Source organism: Myotis nattereri (genome assembly GCF_964212035.1).
Source record: "Myotis nattereri genome assembly, chromosome: 10".
Lineage (NCBI taxonomy): Eukaryota > Metazoa > Chordata > Mammalia > Chiroptera > Vespertilionidae > Myotis > Myotis nattereri.
This window is the reverse complement of record NC_138085.1, coordinates 62521117-62541010: the sequence shown is the minus strand read 5'-3', so window position 1 is coordinate 62541010 and position 19894 is coordinate 62521117. Positions and strand designations below refer to the sequence as shown.

At 42.8% G+C, this 19894-nt stretch overlaps 1 protein-coding gene across 1 annotated transcript; it reads right to left on the bottom strand.

Moving 5' to 3' along the window:
• Positions 1-5255: 5255 nt before the first annotated feature.
• On the bottom strand, positions 5256-15295 carry COX7A2L (cytochrome c oxidase subunit 7A2 like). Its single transcript, XM_081100625.1, has 3 exons — positions 15135-15295; positions 8088-8219; positions 5256-6405 (listed from the first exon to the last, which is right to left on the bottom strand). The coding sequence occupies exons 1-3, from the start codon at positions 15204-15206 to the stop codon at positions 6265-6267; spliced, it is 345 nt and encodes a 114-aa protein (XP_080956751.1). The 5' UTR covers positions 15207-15295; the 3' UTR covers positions 5256-6264.
• Positions 15296-19894: the final 4599 nt, after the last annotated feature.

The following is a 19894-nucleotide window of genomic DNA, read 5'->3' as shown; positions in this document are numbered from 1 at the left end:
TGCCACTTGGTCAAAAACAAAACAGGCAGCGAAGGAAAATGCATCTCATCTGTGAATAGAACACACCTGAACGTAAACAGAGGCAACGGGGCTGGAGACAATGTAAGGTCAGCATGGAAAGCATCTTGTGTGTCAGGAAGTGAAGAAATGCTCAGAGACTGACAGGGGCATGTCAACAGGACATAGAAACCACATTTGAGCTGAATTTGAGCATCAGAATGATAACTACAGAGATGGTTATTACATTGAATGAGAAAATCACATTAAAACTTTTTAAAAGGGGAGTACTCATCTTCACAGAAAAATATCAACATTGCAGAAGAAATGACAGAATAGAAAGTCACTTTTTAATACCATCTTAAAAATAAATGACTCAGGTCAGGGGACAAGGAGAGATAAACCAAAGAACTTGTATACTTCTATGCATAACCCAAAGACAACAATAGGTTGGTGAAGACCTGGGGGGTAGGGAAGGACTGGGCAGAAGGGGGAGGTAAAGTGGGGGATGGGAGACATCTGTAATCCTGTCAACAATAAAATAAAATAAAAAAGACTGAGCCCAGCCGCTGTGGCTCAGTTGGTTGAACATCGTCCCACGTACCAAGGGGTGGCCAGTTCAATTTCCGGTCGGGCCACATGCCTGGGTGCAGGTTCGAACTCTGGTCAGGGGCATGCAGGAGATAGCCAATGGATGTTTCTCTCCCTCTCCCTCTCTTCCCGTCTCTCTAAAATCAATAACAAAGAACATATCCCCCAAAAAATGAAAATAAATTATTCAAAGAATCATCAATGAACACTAACACTGGATGCGAAACTATTGAAAATAGGATATTCCCAGTCTCAAATATCACCCCACAGATTACTTGTTAATTACAAAGGGGAAAGGGTATCTTTACAAGGGAGAAATCTCACATTTTAATTATCTAATTCAAATCATCAATAATGGGACAAACTGGTTTTGAGTACCTTATTATACCACTGATATAATAAGGAAAACGCACTATATATAAAGAATTCCTGACAAAAATGTTTTACCTGGATCCAATTATAAGGAGACCATTAGACAAATCCAAGTTAAAGGATATTCTGCAAAATACTGGCAGTCAATCAATGTTTCTCTCTCTCATCAGTTTCTCTCTGTTTCTTCCTCCCTCTCTCTAAAAATCAATTTTTTTAAAATATATTTTATTGATTTTTCACAGAGAGGAAGGGAGAGGGATAGAGAGTTAGAAACATCGATGAGAGAGAAACATCTATCAGCTGCCTCCTTCACATCTCCCACTGGGGATGTGCCCGCAACCCAGGTACATGCCCTTGACCGGAATCGAACCTGGGACCTTTCAGTCCGCAGGCCGACGCTCTATCCACTGAGCCAAACCGGTTTCGGCTAAAAATCAATTTTTAAAAAAGGTTAAATATGGAGTTACCATAGGACTCAGCATTTCACTCATTATATGCCCTATGTCCATCAAATACCTGATGTAGATCTGTGCACCTGAAACCTGTGTAACTGTGTTAACCAGTGTTGACCCAATAAATCTAAAAATAAAAAAATACTTGTATACCAACATTCATAAAAACATTCATTATTCATAATAGCCAAAAGTGGCAATAACCTAAATATCCATCAACTGATGAAGAGATAAAGAAAATGTGGTATATCCATATAATATTATTCAGCCATAAAAGGAATGAAGTACTGATACATAATACAATATAGATGAACCTCGAAATCATTACAGTGAGAGAAATCAGTTACAAAAGATCATATATTGTATGATTGATTATAGAGTAAACCCTCGATTTTGCAGACTTCAATTTAACAGACTTTCAATTTAACAAACAAAATTTCTGGTCCACATGTCATATGCAAAACTTAATGCCCTGTTAATTTGAAAATACTTTTAACCTATATTTGCTTATAATTAAAGTAACAGGTCATTCTCATTTGTTATTAATTCACTGTTATTTTCAACAAATTTAGGCAGATAGGCCAAATGTTGGGAAAAACTGTAGCAATTTCACATAATTAAATATTACACATCTACAACTACAGTCTACATATTTATATCCAAGAGTCACCGCTAGTAAACAATGTTCAGCAAATGATTAGCACATGATCGCACCACATTGCAAGTGGTAATTGGTTCTGTTGTTGCATGGCATGACTTTCTGCAGCAGTTTTAATGCATGCTAGCCAATGTTCTAGCATCTATTTACTCGCAGTGATCTATTCAATATAAATTTTTAATTGCTGTAATACATATAGAAAACTTCTACATGAAATTAAAATTTTCATACATAATTTTAAATTCACAAATTATCTACATCAGTAAAAACAGGTAAACTAATTTGTCAGTTTTGTTAACATGCATTCGGAAAACCTACTCTATTATATAACGAACTTTCAGTTTTAACAGATACCCCGCGTCTGAATTAGTCCGTTACGTTGAGGTTTTACTGTATTTATTGAAATGGCCAGAAAGAAAAAAACCTAGAGAGACAGAAAATAGATTAGTGGTTGCCCAGGGCTAGAAGTTACGGTAGGGAAGGGAAGTGACTGCTAATGGCACATAGAGTTTCCTCTTAGGGTAATAAAACTGTTTTAAAACTGATTTGTGGCAATGGTAGCACAACTCTGAATTTAGGAAAACCCACTGAATTGTACACCTTTTGTTGTTGCTGTCAATCCTCACCAGAGGATATTTTTTCCATTGCCTTTTAGAGAGTGGCAGGTAGGAAGCAGGGGAGAAACATTGATGTGAGAAACATCGATTGGTTGCCTCCCACATACACCCCTACTGGGACCCGGAATCAAACCCACAACCCTTTGGTGAATGGGCCCACACTCTAACCACTGCTCAGGGCTGAATTGTACACTTTAAAAGGTGAATTGTATGGTATGTGAATTATATCATAATAAAGCTGTTATTTTAAAAAACATAACTACAAAGGACACATTATTAGGATACCTGGGGAAAATTAAAGAGAGACTCTATATTAGGTATCAGTATTGTTATCAATGTTAAATGGGGTGTGACAAATGAGTTATATCCTTACTCTTAGGAGATACTGTCTAAAGTATTTATGGCTGAATCATCATAATTCTATAGCTTAATCCTAAATGATTTAGCAAAAACCAAATGTTTATGTACATACATTCATTGTGTGCCTGTGCTTTGGGAAAGCAAGAAAAAGGAAAAGTGGCTATATATTGATAACAAGTGATCCAAGTGAAGGATGTACAGGTGTATTTTGTACTATTCTTGCAATGTTTCTGTCATCTGAAATTTTTCAAAATAAAAACTTGGGAGAAATATCGAAGAATAAAGTTTAGACTTATACAGACAAATAACAACTACCTAGCCTTTGGGAATGCTATTGTTTATAAAAACAGTATTTTACCCTCCGTAAGAAATCACTGTCCTTTGTTATGACAAGATACAGACCACCACTTCATCTATAATAATCTACACTAATAAAAGGGAAACATGCAAATTGACCATCCCTCTGCTACACCCACCAGCCAATCAGGGCGAGTATGCAAATTAACCCAACAAAGATGGCGGTGGCCATGGAGCTGGAGGCTTGGGTTGCCCCTGGTGACAGAGGAAGCCAAGCTTCCCTCCTGCCCTGGCTGCTGCTGAAGGAGAGGCTGGGGACCTGGGTCTCCAGGGGTCGTGGCCAGCCTGAAAATGGCCCTCAGCCCCTCACCCAGGTTAGCCAGGCACCCCAGTGGGAACCCCCACCCTGAAGGAGGTGTGGCCAGCTTGAAAACAGCCCTCAGCCCCTCCCAGGCTGGCCACGCCCCCCCCCAGCAGGGACCCTCACCCCATGGGGGCATGGCCAGCCTGCAAACCACCACAGGACCCTCGCTCAGGCCACCCCATGCCCCAAGGGAACCCCTACCCTGATCCGGGACACCCTTCAGGGCAAACCAGCCTACCCCCACCTGTGCACCAGGCCTCTATACTAATAAAAGGGTAATATGCTAATTAGACTGGGAGACCTTCCAGGAGACCTTCTGGACGTTCTTCTGGACAAAGCCATGGTGGCGGGGCCAAGGTAGAGGCGGTTAGAGGCCAAGAGGGGACGGCAGTTGTGGGTGATCAGGCCGGTGGGGGGGGCCGGTGGGGGGTGAGCAGGCCATCAGTGGGAGTCAGTTGGGGGTGATCAGGACTGTGGGGGGGGGCAGTTTGGAGTGAGCAGGCCAGCAGGGGGGCAGTGGGGAGGGAAGGTGGGGACAAATAGGCCAGCAGGGGGGGCAGTTGGGGGTGAGCACACTGGCACGGGGGGTAGTTGGGGGTAAGTACACTGGCACAAGGGGCAGTTGGGGGTGATCAGGCTGGTGGGGGGGCATTTGGGGGCAAGCAGGCCAGCGGCGGGGAGCAGTTGGGGGTGAGCAGGCTGGCAGGCAGAGTGGCTGGGGCAATCAGGCAGGCAGGCAGGTGAGCGGTTAGGAGCCAGCAGTCCCGGATTTTGAGAGGGATGTCCGACTGCCGGTTTAGACCCAATCCCTGTAAACCAGCAGTAGGACATTCTTCCAGGGGTCCCAGATTGGAGAGGGTGCAGGCCGGGCTGAGGGACACACCCCCCCCCTTCATGCACGAATTTTGTGCACTGGGCCACTAGTAAAAGCATAATATGCTAATTAGACCAGACAGCTGAATGACCTTCCAGACGTCATTTCGGACATCCTTCTAGACCAGTGATGGCGAACCTTTTGAGCTCGGCGTGTCAGCATTTTGAAAAACTCTAACTTAACTCTGGTGCCGTGTCACATATAGAAATTTTTTGATATTTGCAACCATAGTAAAACAAAGATTTATATTTTTGATATTTATTTTATATATTTAAATGCCATTTAACAAAGAAAAATCAACCAAAAAAATGAGTTTGCATGTCACCTCTGACACGTGTGTCATAGGTTCGCCATCACTGTTCTAGACGAAGCCGCGGCAGCGGGGGCTGAGGCTGAGGCTGAGGCAGAGGCAGTTAGAGGCAATCAGGCAGGCAGACGAGCAGTTAGGGGCGATCAGGCAGGCAGGCAAGCAGAGTGGTTAGGGGCGATCAGGCAGGCAGGCAAGCAGAGTGGTTAGGGGTGATCAGGCAGGCAGGAGAATGGTTAGGAGCCAGCGGTTCAGGATTGCGAGAGGATGCAGGCCGGGCTGAGGGGACACCCCCCCTCCTGTACACAAATTTTGTGCACCTGGCCTCTAGTATATAATAAAATTCCACCTTTTTTCAGCATTAATGTAGGATGTGTGAGTCTACCAAGTGTGATGGCACAGGAAATTAATGTCTAAATGAACTGTGTGTAACAGGCACATTTCACTACGAGGCAAGCAGGTTTCCTAGGAAGCATATGGTAATCATCAGTATACCATTAGCCTTCTATTACTAGACTTTGAGGAACTATTTTGTAAAGATTATCTGGTACCAAATTAAAAAGAAAGAAATTAAGACTCAGGTTTAAGATGCCTCTGGTGTTCTGAAATTTTTCTGAAAGATCATTTAAAAAACTTCAAACTTCAGATTTTTCATTCATGTATTTATTCCACAATCAAAATAAATCATAACTTAAAAATCATAATGCTTTTAAAAGGTAAAGGAGACTTTGTGTCACAGTTTCATTAATAAAACAGACATCGGTCTAAAATGCAACACTAAACAGGTGTTCTATTCCCATAGTGGAATAAATACATAATAATTACACATAAAATTTCACTAAAGATCTGGGATGAGGCAAATAACCCTTTGAAACAAACTGCCCAATGAATAGAGGCGTGCTGCAAATAATTTCTATTAACATTTTACTGCAAGATGGAAAATCCCCAAGGTAACTACAGCCACAATACTTCATTTCATGCACCTGGCCTTGGCTTTTGTCTTCCTTCCTCAGACATGTCCAAACCCAGAAAGGTTTCTGCCCCACATGCTCAAAAAGGCGACCATGGGTCCCCAAGGACCTGAGCACAGACCGCCGTTAATGAGTCTGTGTGCAGCCTCCATCCAGAGCCTCCAGGGAAATCAAGAGCTCAAATTCGGAGAGCAGCAGCACTTCTTTGAGCAATAGTTTTAACTGTCAAATGAGCTCTGACAGGCCATGTGCATTTCATGAACAAACCAAAATAATGTCTTATTATCTTCTATTTTTTTCTTACAAAATAGTAAGACCATTCAAGTAAAAAATAATTTTTTTTTACAGAAACAAAAATTCAAAGGGTTTATGCCAAAAAGCAAACCAGTCTTTTGCAGCCTAATTCATTTGTTTCTGGGCTGTGAAGCCATGTAGAGGGCGATGAGGCAGTAGATGGTCCCTCCCAACGTCAGTGCCATGGTGGTCCGGTAAAGCATTTGGTCAGGCAGGCCTCGTTTCAGGTGGATGGGCACACCATCAGATTTCTTGAAAGAAAGAATTATCAAGGACATGGTTGATAAGAAAAAGATTTATAATTTAGGCTAGTAAAGAACAAATGTCTCTACTCTATGACTAACCCATTATAGTAGGAAAAGCCCTAATCCATTAAAATGCTAATTGAAATACTAGTATATTTTCTTATAAATGTAACTAAAGTTTGTAAATCCAAAATAATTCTCCATAATACAGCCTCAAGAACGTGCATGCAACAAATTCCAAGTTTCTAAGGAATTTATCATATTGCTTAACTAAGAAAGACGCATTGGTGAATTTTTTTAAAACATAAAGGTAACCAGCAGCTAACTTAAGAGCTATGTAGGCACAAGAAATGCTCTATATTTACTTTGACTTCCTGATCACTGGTGGATGGAGTCTGAGCACACCAGGTCAGTTAATAGGTTCAATTCCATTTTTTTTATTCAGCCACCTTCTTTCCATTAAGGTGTGTCAAATCCATTTAATAACGACAATCCATAAAACGTTTAATCCATTATTTTGAAGTCTCCAAAATCCCTCCCCACTGCAACGCCAAGACCCCCACCCTGCTCAAGATGGACTTATCAGCCCTTGCCAGCTTGCTCAGTGGTTAGAGCATTGGCCTGAGAACCGAAGGGTCTCAGATTCAAGTCCCTGGCACCGGAGGCAATCAATAGATGTGTCTCACAAGGATGTTTCTCTCTCTCTCCTGATACTCCCTCCCTTCCACGCTCTCTAAAAATATCAATAAAAAAAAATATCCTCTGGTGAAGATTAACAAAAACACACATACACACAAAAATTTTACTTAGCAGCCGAGGCCGGTTTGGCTCAGTGGATAGAGTGTCGGCTTGCGGACTGAGGGGTCCCAGGTTCGATTCTGGTCGGGGGCATGTACCTGGGTTGCGGGCACATCCCCAGTGGGAGGTGTGCGGGAGGCAGCTGATCGATGTTTCTCTCTCATCGATGTTTCTCTCTCATCGATGTTTCTAACTCTCTATCTCTCTCCCTCTCTGTAAAAAATCAATAAAATATATTTTAAAAAAAAAATTTTACTTAGCAGATTAAAATGGATTAAACTGATCAAAAGTCCCCAGGCCAGTCCTGAATCTGGACATAGTATTTTTGAGGAGGGAGAAGCTACCTCCCAGCAACAGCAGTAACAGGCACTACCACTCCCATGGCATCTGAGACATTATCTGTATATAGATTAATGTTTATAAAATTTTAAATCCAGTTTTAGCTTCTCTCTGTTGATCAGCAAACCCAAGAGAGCCTCCTCCACTTCTAGCAACAGCTCAGTGAATTTTAATATCAAGGAGGCAAAAAAAACAATTAGAAGAAAACTCAATGCCAAAAGTCATTGCATGTGTCACAAACCCAAATATATATTGGATTATTCATAATGTTTATACATAATACATGCTACTGTTTCCTCCATCTAATATATGCAATTTAAAAATCTGCATACCCTCAAATACTGATAAGAAAATTAATCACCCTCTCTCTCTCATCAGTTTCTCCCTACAATGAGTTCTACTAGTTTATGGCTCAAATAATATCAAAAGAATTCTATTTAAGGAAAAAGAGAGAAGGGGGTAGTAAACTAGATTAACATTCGGTTTCATAGTGTTTGTTTTTAAACCTATTTATTTCACAGGCTTCTTTGTTCCCGAGTGCCTCCTCTCACCTGGAAAAACTTCTGCAGCTCTGGAACTTTGTTTTTCCCAGCATAATCATATATAGGATAATCGGAAGTCAGTTTAGTTGGTGTGGCAAATATGATAGGCGGTGCTTCTGTGGAAACCACAGGCTTTAATCCCTGCAGGAAAAAAGGAAGAAAGTATGTCTGGGCATCTGAACAAGCCTTTCAAGGAGCAGGCTGTCTGGAATAGTGGAGGCAGTCATTCCACCATGAGAGGGAAGGAAAGCCTCTCTAACTCTGCATTACAAGGCCTTTAATTTTTTAAGTTTAAGGTTTAAAGTCCTTAAACTTTCAACAAAATACCCTAGTCCACTTTACCAGAGCAACCTGTCAAGCACCCCCGGCCATGAAGAGGGGGGAGAAGCGAGGGGGGCACAGGGAGCAAGGACAAACAACAAAGGCCCATTCTAGAAATACTATTGTGTCTATCTTGTCAAACCAGTAAAACATTTATAATCTGTACAAACTCTGGTTTCAAGAAAGAGCTGGCGGTCCCTTTCCTTCTCCTGGTGAGCTGATATACCAATATGGACTCTCTAACCCCAGAAAGGACTTCAGATTCTTTTCAGGCACACAGTACAAAAATACCTCCATCTGGAAGAAACTTTAATGGTAAGAGATGTCTTTCAGAGCCAGAAAACAAACACAAAATAATTAGAGTAACTAAATTTTCCAGCATTAATAAGCCCGTAAGTTTTTTAAAAACTTTAATTTTATAAAAACAAAAAGGAAACCTCAGTGTCCTCATGTGTGACATGTGTATGATAGTTACAGTATCTACCACTGAAAGGACTGCGTGACATAGTAAATATATGCCTAAAGTAGTGTACCTGCACTCACAGGTATTCAACAAATATAAACTGAATGAGATTTGGGGGTTAGTACAGGTTACTATTTGTAACCTCAGCCACATTGATAAAGGAAGGACAAACCCACAGGCTTAAAAAAAAACCTAAGGGGAAAGAAAACTAAAGTACTGATTCATGCTATAACACCAATTAACCTTGAAAATACTGCACCGAGTAAAAGGAGCCAGTCATAAAAGCCCACATTATGATCCCATTCATATAACAGTCCAAACTAGGAAAATCTAAGAGACAGAATAGAGACTAGTGGTTGCTTAGGGCTGGGAGGTGAGGAGTAAGGGGATCAGAGCTGAAGGGTACAGGTTTCTTTTTGAGGTAATGGGAATACTCTGAAACTGATATGGCGATGGTTACACATTATCTGTGAATACACTAAAATAAACTTCAATGGTACATTTTAAATTAGTAAGTGTATGGTATGTGAATCATATCTCAATAAAGCTGTTACTTTAAAAGGAACCCAAGGCCCTTAGCACACTTCGAACAGTCATGGATATGGACCTCACAAGAAGAGCTCCAACCCCCTTTTCCCCAGAACACCCCTACTCCTGCAAACCCTTTTTAGCACTGCCGGACTACAATTTAGAGGAGGCCTGCAGTTTCCCTCACACACACACAAAAAAAGAAACATTGGGAAAAGCAATACAACTTTAGATAACTAAGATAGACAGATATAGACGGACGAAGGAGCCTAAAGGGAACTCTGGTTTTCCATCTGAAGAAGTAAATCTACAGTGGCAGATATATAGATGGTTCTCCAAAATAACCTGCAGATTAAAATGAGGAAGTTAGATTCCAAATCAATAAAAATCACTTCCTTTTATATTAAATTCTAACCAGGAAAAATAAAATTTTAAAGTTAGAAAGTAGAGTTCAAGTTCAGCCTCTTCCTTTTTTACAGATGAAAATGGAAACTCTTTGCCCAAAATTAATAAATACAGTTGTTAGACCCCTGGTTCCTGTTCTCTTCAAAAAAACCTAAGTTTGTCCTAGCCGTTTTGGCTCAGTGGCTCAGTGGATAGAGCGTCAGCCTGCGGACTGAAGGGTCCCAGATTCGATTCTGGTCAAGGTCATGTACCTTGGTTGCGGGCACATCCCCAGTGGGAGGTGTACAGGAGGCAGCTGATCCATGTTTCTCTCTCATCGATGTTTATAACTCTCTATCCCCCTCCCTTCCTCTCTGTAAAAAATCAATATATTTAAAAAACAAAACAAAACAAAAAAACCTAAGTTTGCCTATAATTGACAGAACCTATTTTAAAAAGCAAATATTGAAAACCTCAATGTTACTCCCACCAGGCAGGCAGTAGGATCAACAGGGCAACAAAACAGTATTAGAATAAACTTGGCTTCTATAAATGGGGCTGAATCACGGCCTTTATTCTGTATTCCATTTACTCATTTACATATATTACTGAGCACTTACTAAAAATACACAATGAATAAGACAGATACAATCTCTGCTATTATGAATATTCATGTTATGGAGTAACAGCAGCTAATATCTGAGCCCTTGTTATGTGCCCAGCATCATGTTAATTTAAACATTTCATATGCATCATCTCATTTAATCCTGACAGCAACCCTAGGGAGATGTTACTATTCCCTTTTTTTGCAGAGGAGAAAACTGCATCGGAGAGGGTAACCTGCCTGAGGTCACAGAGCCAAGTGTCAACACTCAAGCCTCTCTCAAGTACAGAGCCCTGGATTTTAAGTATTTCACTACCTGCCCCAGTCACTGCCCCTCAACAACGATCCATTTAAAGAGAAAGTTTGGTCCATACGCTATTAGCCTACGTTTGGTATATAACACACTCAAACAGAGAGGCTCAGGAGTCTGGGCTGGGAAAGGGATCCTACCCACAAGGCTTAAAAGGGTCTTTCTTTGAACAGGAGAATTTTACACACTCCCTTTATTCTGTAAGCAATTTGTATTTTCTCCTAATGATCATTTCCCCCTGAATGAAAAAAATTAAAAAAACCCTTCCTACCAAGCATCTTCAAATATGGTTTTAAATTAAATTCATGTTTTGACAGGACTAATGTGAAAGCACTTTAATACCTAATTGCTTTGTTTGTTCACTCAAGTGATTCAAAACTACAGCAAAGTTTTTGAGCAATATCATCTGAAAATAGTACTAATCATCTTAACAATTTTAAATAATTTCATATTTCCATTTATAATACTGTAAAAGTTTAAAATATTGAGTTTTAAAGTTGTCTGTCATCCCATTATCTTATCCCATCAATTATTATAATTGTATATTCTCTAATCTCTTTTCATAGGCATATTTTGAAATGTTTTCCTGTGATTTAGGACTATAAACAAGTTTCAATCCAGTGCCTCAAGTCCTTTCTTTCTAACTTCAAGCCAGATATCACTACCTCCATGTTTCCCTGACACCTCACACTCCATTTGTCCAAAATTGGTTTCTCACAAGTCTAATTAGGAGCCCCACTTCTGTGGAAAGCATCACCATTCGCCAATTTCCCAATCACCTTAGATTCCTCTTTCCTCATCCCTAAAATCTCCCTCATTGGTCGCTAAATCCTTATCATCCAGACCTCTGACTTCTCCATTCCTATTCAGAAGACCTTGAACTATTTTGTGGATCTAACAGGCATCCTTGGCACTGGTCTCTCCCAGTCAGATTGTTTTCAAAGCATAGCTCTGGTCATACTTGCTCCTCCGTTAACCTTTCATGAAACTAAGGGTAAGAAGCATGTCTTTGTTTCAACCTCTGGCCAAGACTCTACTACAACTTTGTGCAGTAAGTTGCTTTGCAAATGTCTACTCATTTCTCACAAAATTAAGTCCTACCATCCTAGACCCTTCATGACCTACCTCCATCCACCACGGCCAAACTTACTCAATGATTCCCCAGTTGCCCCCCTCCCCTCCATCACTCTGTTACCTTTACCTAAAACATCATTCTGCCAGCTTAAATAGGAGAGGAATTGCTAAATCGTATGGTAAAATTAAGTTTACTTTGTAACAAATTGCCAAACTGTTTTCCAAAGTGCCTACACCATTTTACATTCCCACCAGCAATGTAGGGGGCTCCAGTTTCTCCACATTCTCACCAACTCCTGCTGTCTGGTTTCTTGATGCTAGCAGGTGTAAAATGGAGTCGTATTTGCAGTTCCCTAATGACTAATGATGTTGACGATCTTTTCACATGTTTATTGGCCCCAATTTAATGGCACCACATGTGAAAGTAAGGCAAATGTTATTCAATCAACCCCTGGAAAATATCCTCCCCACAATTGCTTGCCATCAAGTTGATTTATAAATCTCGACGAGCACTGTTGTTAAGAGAACCAGCTTTTCCACATTAGGTTGCTCAATGCTTGTACAGTTATTCAATGCACTTTCCATAATACTGACAGTGACAAACGTCTACATCTCCCATTGTGCCACTATCTCCAAGAAAGGAAAAAGTTAAGTACTCCTCTAATTACCGAAGTCAGAACACCTGGTTTGCGAATGCCTGTCACAATCACTCTGAAATCTACAAATCATACAAAGCTTACATGTACACTTTTTTCAACATAACTTAAGAAATCCATACGTAACTAGGACGTTCAAATTCTCAAGAGAAACACAATTCAAGAAGTGCTAGAAACCTGAAGCCCTAGCTGCAAAGTCATCTCAGGGTAATCTCTGCTCTGAGGGTCAATTCAATTTCAATATATGTTCATTTTACTCTAAAACTGCCCTTTTTCCTTAGTAGTTATAGTTAACAAAACCGTGGTTATGCTAAAACTCTACTAAAAGAACATCTACAACCAACAGAATAGGTCAACTGTGATATATTCATACAACAAATCCTACACAGCAATAAAAGGAACTGACTACTAACATATGTAACATGAACTGCAAAAACAGAGAAAAAGAAAACTTACACAAAAGGGTACTGTGTGGCTCCACTTACATAAAATTCAAAAATAGGCAAAACTATCTATTTATAGTGATAAATGTCAGAATAGGGAGGTGGACAGAGATTGGCAGGGCAAGAGTAAGAGGGAACCTTCTTAGGGGTGGTGTGTTTAAACTAACATTTAAGATGCGTACACTGAAAAACAGAATTTATACTAGAAACAGATATGATAGAAATGGCTGTCTGCCTATAATCTGTAAAAGAAATCACGGTGAACAACTCCTGCTTTAGACCTCTTTACCAATTTGGTTTCAGTGACAGCACACTGGTCTCCCTTATAATCCTGGCTTGCTCCTTTGATAAATTTTCCTTCTCCACCCTCCCTTCGTGTTTCTGTAGTCTGGCTATATTCCCTTTTCTTCCCTAGATAATCCCTGGGTGATCACCACCATCAGACACTACTACCGCCTATGGACTGAAGATACTCCAATCTATTAAATTCCATAACCCACAAATCCAGCTGCTACCAGACATATCACAAGCTCATTTATAAATCTAGATTCTAGACCAGCCGTGGGCAAACTACGGCCCGCGGGCCGGATCCGGTCCGTTTGAAATGAATAAAACTATTGAAAAAAAAAAGACTGTACCCTTTTATGTAATGATGTTTACTTTGAATTTATATTAGTTCACACAAACGCTCCATCCACGCTTTTGTTCCGGCCCTCTGGTCCAGTTTAAGAACCCATTGTGGCCCTCGAGTCAAAAAGTTTGCCCACCCCTATTCTAGACCCTTCCCCAACCCCTCCCAGGACTTGCCCTTCTTGCCCTCCCTATCCTAGGTAATAACAGCACATCTAATCTTAGATTGTAATCATCCTGTAACACCCCACACGCACACTTTGGGCAAGTTGCAGTGTCCCACAGGAAAAGGAGGAGGTTCACAGTGGAGCATCTTTTACACCCTACCTGGGCCCCTTACTATTCCAGTCGTTTGCCAGCAGCATATCTTACCGATTCTTCCCACACCACTCTATGAGGATAGAAATGAATGTGACGGTAGCTCAGACTCAGCTTTTGGGGAATAGCTACCGCTTACCCAGTACCTACCACCTGCCAAAGACTCCAGTCACCCGGAACACGCCCCATGTAATCTGTACTGCAGCTGCCCTAGACGAAACTGAGCTCACAACAAAGGAACGTGATCTACACTAATAAAAGGGTAATATGCTAATTAGACCCTGAGACCTTCCGGGAGACCTTCTGGGCGTCTTTCCTGACAAAGCCATGGTAGTGGGGCGAGGCAGAGGCGGTTGGGGCAAACGGGGGGGCGGGGGGCAGTTGGGGGCAAGCAGGCCGGTAGGGGATGGCAGTTGGGGGGAGCAGGCTGGTGGGGGGAAGAGGGAAGGGCAGGCATTTAGGGGTGATTAGGTGGAAGGGTGGGGGCAATTGGGGTTGATCAGGCAGGCAGGAGAGCAGTTAGGAGCCAGGATCCCGGATTTCGAGAGGGTGCAGGCCGGGCTAAGGGGCACTCCCCTCTTCACCCGCCCCCTACGAATTTCGCTCACTGGGCCACTAGTCATAAAATAAAGCAGCAAAGCCAGGATTTTAGCACAGCTTAAGAATACGGGACTCTATAAAGCCCCTCATTTCTACAACACGAGCTGGAGACTGAAAGTCCAATCGACAAAATCTGAATGAAATCAGACCGCTCAAATAATAGGCATCTGTCAACCATCTTTACAGTTGGAGGCGGTTGCATGTAACTACCCCGACTCACCCAAAGATTTCTAGGGAGTCTCCCAATTCTGATCACACAGCCTCTCCTGGCCCTGGCCCTGGCCCTGGCCCTGGCCCTATAGATTCTCTCAACGCCGTCATGCCACCTCTCCAGTCCCTGCGGGGATGAGGCTGCGGCAGGAGTCACCACTGGGACACCTTTAAAAAGACAGGGCCGAACTTCGGATTCGGCAGGGTCACATTCTGGGTTCCGCCGACCCCACGAGACACCCCACGAGTCACAAGCAACGAGTCCGGGGTCACCTTGACCCCTGCAGAGTGCCAGGCCCAACTTCTGGCCAGGCCAGCTCCGCCAGGGGAGCATCTACATAACTAGGAAGCCTCCATGGCCGCCGCAAGCAGGTGCGGAGCGGCGCCGGGAGTTACGGGGTGAACTAAACCAAAGCGTTGACAGAAGCCATGCCCGGCTCCGGCGCCGCGACTGACAGGCGCACAGGCTCAGACGGCCATTTCTCCTGTCCGGGCCGGCGCGGTGCTACCCGTACCTGCGGGTTATACGCATGGGAAGCCCATGCTCCCACCAGATTCTGCGTGAAGCCGCTGAACTTGTAGTACATGACGCCCAGTGTCCCGCTACTCGCAGCCGCTGCCTGCGCGACCGCCACAAGGAAGGACCCTGCCTTCCGGGAGTCGGCCCCAAGGCTCAGCCCAAGGACCCTGCGCCAAGGGACGGGCTGCCCAGAGATCGCCTAATTTAAAATATGCCCTTTTAAGCCACATAAAGGAAGAAGCCTGGTTTTAAAGGCCAAGAAAGGCATAATCATCTCTCGGAGAGCGCGGAGAGCTGCTATATCAGGGTTTGTAGAAAATACGAGTTTTCCTCTTTCCCCAAATTTTGATTCGGGCACTGCTAAGAGGCTCGAAGAAGTGCGCAAGCGCCCCGCTGTCGAGGCCGGAGGCAGAGGGACCTGCCAGGGTGAAAGTAGGGTGGACTCTGGGCGGGGCCTAGGGCTGGAGGGGCGGGGCCTAGGGCTGGAGGGGGCGGGGGCTTGCGCGAGAGGGGCGGGATGGGGCGGGGCAACTACTCTCTTGAAGGGAGCGGTACTGCGGGGCTGCCACCTGGGCCCTCGTCAGACTGAAGGTTTCTCTTTCTTTACCAGATTAACCTGCTCGTAGTCTCATGTCTTTCCTCCCGTATCTGCCGCCTCGCTCTGCGGCAGTCGGCCCAGGAGTAGATACTCATCGGCCGGGCTTCTCCGACAACCTGGAATGAGACGCAAATAAAATTTGGAAGCACCTGCTGGGAGCTGTTAGTCCAGAGGGCTGTTAGGGATCTCACCCCAGTAACATAAAGACAGCCTCCTGGGCTTTGTGTAGAAAAAAAAAATGCGTAGTGACGTAACCTTCAGGCACCAGGACGTGTCACCTGAGTTCCGTGCGAACTGTTTACTCATCCTTTTCCTGACCTCTGCCCTTTGAGATAAATGAGGTGGGGAGTGGAAGGAAGTGGACTAGAAACACTTGAAAAATCTAGACCTCGAGCCTGAAAGATTCGGGACGACAACTTTCAGTTCCGGTAGAATTCACTTTTGTTCAATTTAAGGATTTTTTTTTTTTTTTTTTTTTTTTTAGCCTCCACTATGTGCAAGGTAGTATATAAGAGGAGTAGACTAGTTTCCTACCTACAGGGGTGGAGCAAGGCTTCTCTTAGCTTTATCCTCTAGCCAGGGGCTTCCACAAGCGTATTACAGGTTCACTTATAGTGCACTTATGAAAGCATGTGGCAGACGGATGGGTGAGACCCCCACATAACATTTTCCGTAAATGAACTCACTTACCCTTCACAACAATCCTAGGAGGTAGGTGCTATTACCATCTCCGTCTTACAGGGCAGGAAAATGAGGCCCAGGAAAGCCCAGAATCTCGCCCAGGTCAGCTTTAGTTAGTGGCAGAGCTAGTCATCTGCCTCAAGAGTCTGTACTCTTAAGCACTACATTATAGATAGATCAATAGGTGGTATCAATCCATCCTGAGAAGAGGAGGAGGAAGGCTGAGCACTCCAGAGCGAGGGTGTGCACCAGCATCCCCGTTTGGCAGGTGTGAAGCCGAAGGGCCCCCGTGTTCGGCAATGCCAATGCTCGGAAGACCAAAGGTGCCAGCGTCTTCCTATGGTCAGCCAGTCCGAAGTCGCTGCTTTCACAACGCAGCACTGTGATCGAATGGAAAAAGGAAATGCCACTTGAGTTTGAGTCACCATTTCTTCAAGGCTGAGTGATTTGCAACTCCTCGTGTTTCTGGAGCCTTGCTTGTCTCCTCTGTAAGTACTAATCCCCGTCCTATAAGCGTCCCTCCCTAGTGTTCTGAAAACCAATAGGTCAGTAGCTTTTAAAGCTTCACAGATTTTACCTTGCTGAGCTTACCTTTGAGGCATTTTACTTTTTCATAGTTCTTGGCTATTAATTAATTAATTAATTAATTAAATGTCAGAATCACTCATACCAAGAAAGGTTAGATTGAAAAGAGAAATTAAGTGATTTAGGACAGCTCTCTATCTCCCTCCCAATGGTTTTTTTTTTTTTTTTTTTTGAGTGGGGAGAAAGAGAGAGAGAGAGAGAGAGAGAGAGAGAAACAATGATGTCAGAGAGACACATCGATCAGTTGCCTCCTGCACATGGGATTGGGTCTGTGACCCAGCTACATGCCCTTGACTGGGAATGAGCCCTGACCCTTCCGTCCCTGGGCCAACACTCTAACCACTGAGCAAACCCGGCCACCACTGTCTTCTAAACATATTTTGGAGGAAGAAAGTAGAGAGCGGTACTCAACTCTTCCCAGCACTAAGGTGTACCAGCTTCTTTTGGTATTAAAGGTGCCTGTCAACTACTGGTTATTTTCTTAAAGTTTCTGCCATCTGATTTTAGATCCTGCAAGACATAAATTAAGAATCCTGAAAATGTTACAACAGCCGGGCTGTTCAGTGGGAGATAAAATGTCAGTAGCAGAGTGTGGGATGGGATGTCACATGGAGTGGCTGATCAGAGGAAGATTCTGTCTCACTTCCCAAATAAAACGCAGCACACTCTGACAGCACGAAAGCACCCTATTCTCATTCTGATTTGCATATCCCACCCAACATCGAAGCCTGATCTTCCTTTATACCATGATTCTTCAGGTTGTCCCCTTGATTCCATCCTCAGGGGAAGTGCCCACAGTTCACAGTGCCGAGAAGCTTGCCAGTCGCCAAGAGATTTGAGTGAGTGCAAATGGCAGCCTGGCTTGGGTGAATCTGCCCGCTGCGGCTGCTCCATTTGTGAGGGCTGGTGCTAATGGCCTCTGGCTGGCAGCTCTGTGAAAGCTGGGAAGGATGGAAGACCAATATAAATTTTAAATTGGGTTGTACTGAATGTAGATAGGACCTGCCTCCTTGTGAAATAATTTTTAATTTTTTTTTTAATTCTCCAATTTTCTCAGAATTGACTTTTTAAAAAATTGACGTTTGGTGGGTCTGGCAGAGTTAAAGCCTGTAGGCTCTGTAATAGTTGAGGCCGTTGTGTTTCCTTCAATCCTTCATTGTCGTCAGAGGGCTCATATGTCCCCTGGCTTTGGAGCAGAAATATGAGTGACGAGCCTTTGTTCTGTGCTGATTTACCATGCGGCAGGCATCTCTGGGGTATAGGCTCCCAGGGGGTCCTGCTTTCCCCCTCTTTACTGTTTCTTTGCTGCCAAGTCTGCAAACTGAAGATCCTCTCTAATCTGGGGAAACGTTTATGCACGTGGATTTTGCCCATTCTAAGGTAGATTTCCCCGATGGAAAACAGACTATAATGCTGTCATGTTACAGTGCGGTATTACCTTTTTTTAAAATTGTGGCTTGTATCTACCCTCTCTTTGGCAAAAAGAAAGGTAGAGGGAAAACATTTTCCCCAACATTTAAAATTGCTAGTGATATTCCCAAGAAAAGCATCTCCAATAACATATTGGGAAACAAAATGGAAAGCTACACGCACTTTATGATTCTCAGAACAATGACACCTGTCGTGCAATTATTCGGTAATTTTCATGCGGCAGAATTAGAAATCTCAGCTGTCATCTCGTATTCTTTGTACCAAATAAGCCCTATCTGGTGTGTAAATTGTAAGTTTGTCTTTGAAACCTGCAATTTAGATTATATCAATATTATTGAAAAACAATTAAACCTTTGATAAAGCATGGTATTTTCATAGCAAAGGAGTTGAGGGTCTGATCGTGCATTCTCACCCAAAAGAAGGGAAGTGGCAGCTGAGGCTGCAGTTTCTGGGACAGCTTTGTTGCAGTGCGGGATGAGCATATTGACATCAACTCCCTCTCTGACCTTCTCATTGTTGAATGTCAATATGATGTGTGAAGCTGCCTCACTTTTGCCTGCCTGCTTTTCATTATGTGCAAGTCAAAAGCACATCCACAGAGATTATGGATTTAACTCAATTTTGACACATCACATTTCATTTCACTGGTTAAGAAAGACTGGGGTATGACTCATAATTTATTTTAAATCGTTTCAAATACACTTAATTATACTTAAAATTTTTTGAGAACCAGAACAAGAGTCATGCAATTTTACATGAACATCGTCTATAAAAATATAGTACACACAATGTTTTCCTATACATAGAATGAAAGGATTAGCAGTGGCCTTCTCCAGTTTTGGGTCAGAGGGTGGTGCCCCCATTACTGGAGATTCTCATTTTCTGCATCACATATGTTTGAAGAATTAGAATGTTGTACAATGAGCATGTATGACTTTCGTAAGCCCATATATACATAAACAAATAATATAGGATCCCCAAAAGGCATAAAAATTAGAATTTTAGAAATGTTTCCACGTACTTACAACCCAAATTACCAATTAATTTAGAATATTTTTAAATCACCCCCGGTGCAGTTGTAAGGAGACTACTGAGTGATAGTGTCCAAGTGTTAAACCACAGTAGAGTCACTCAAGGGCCCTTCAGCCATTAGAGTTAACATTATAGTGGTTCTTCACCAGGCTGTTGAAGAAGTGAGTGCATGAATGAATGAACTAATGAACAAATGACAAAGGAACATCATCTCTACATATTGCTGTGAGCAATGAGCTACCATCTTGGGTAGTTATTTACATGAGTCCTCTAATTACATGAAATTAGATAATCAAGTGGGAAAGGAAATTAAGAACCGTACACCTGGGTCTTAAGAAGGTGAATGTTGCTAGATCATTTTATTCTGAGGTATTAGACCTTTTTGTCTTTTGAAAAAAATCTACCTCTATTAAAATGTGGGATGCTCC

Excerpts from the sequence above, each read along its gene's own strand:
- COX7A2L (XM_081100625.1), bottom strand. The coding sequence starts at position 15,206 with ATGTACTACAAGTTCAGCGGCTTCACGCAGAATCTGGTGGGAGCATGG. Across the intron at positions 8,220-15,134 it reads CCCATGCGTATAACCCGCAG|GGATTAAAGCCTGTGGTTTC; the intron begins GTACGGGTAGCA and ends TTTTTCCTGCAG. Across the intron at positions 6,406-8,087 it reads AGCTGCAGAAGTTTTTCCAG|AAATCTGATGGTGTGCCCAT; the intron begins GTGAGAGGAGGC and ends CTTTCTTTCAAG.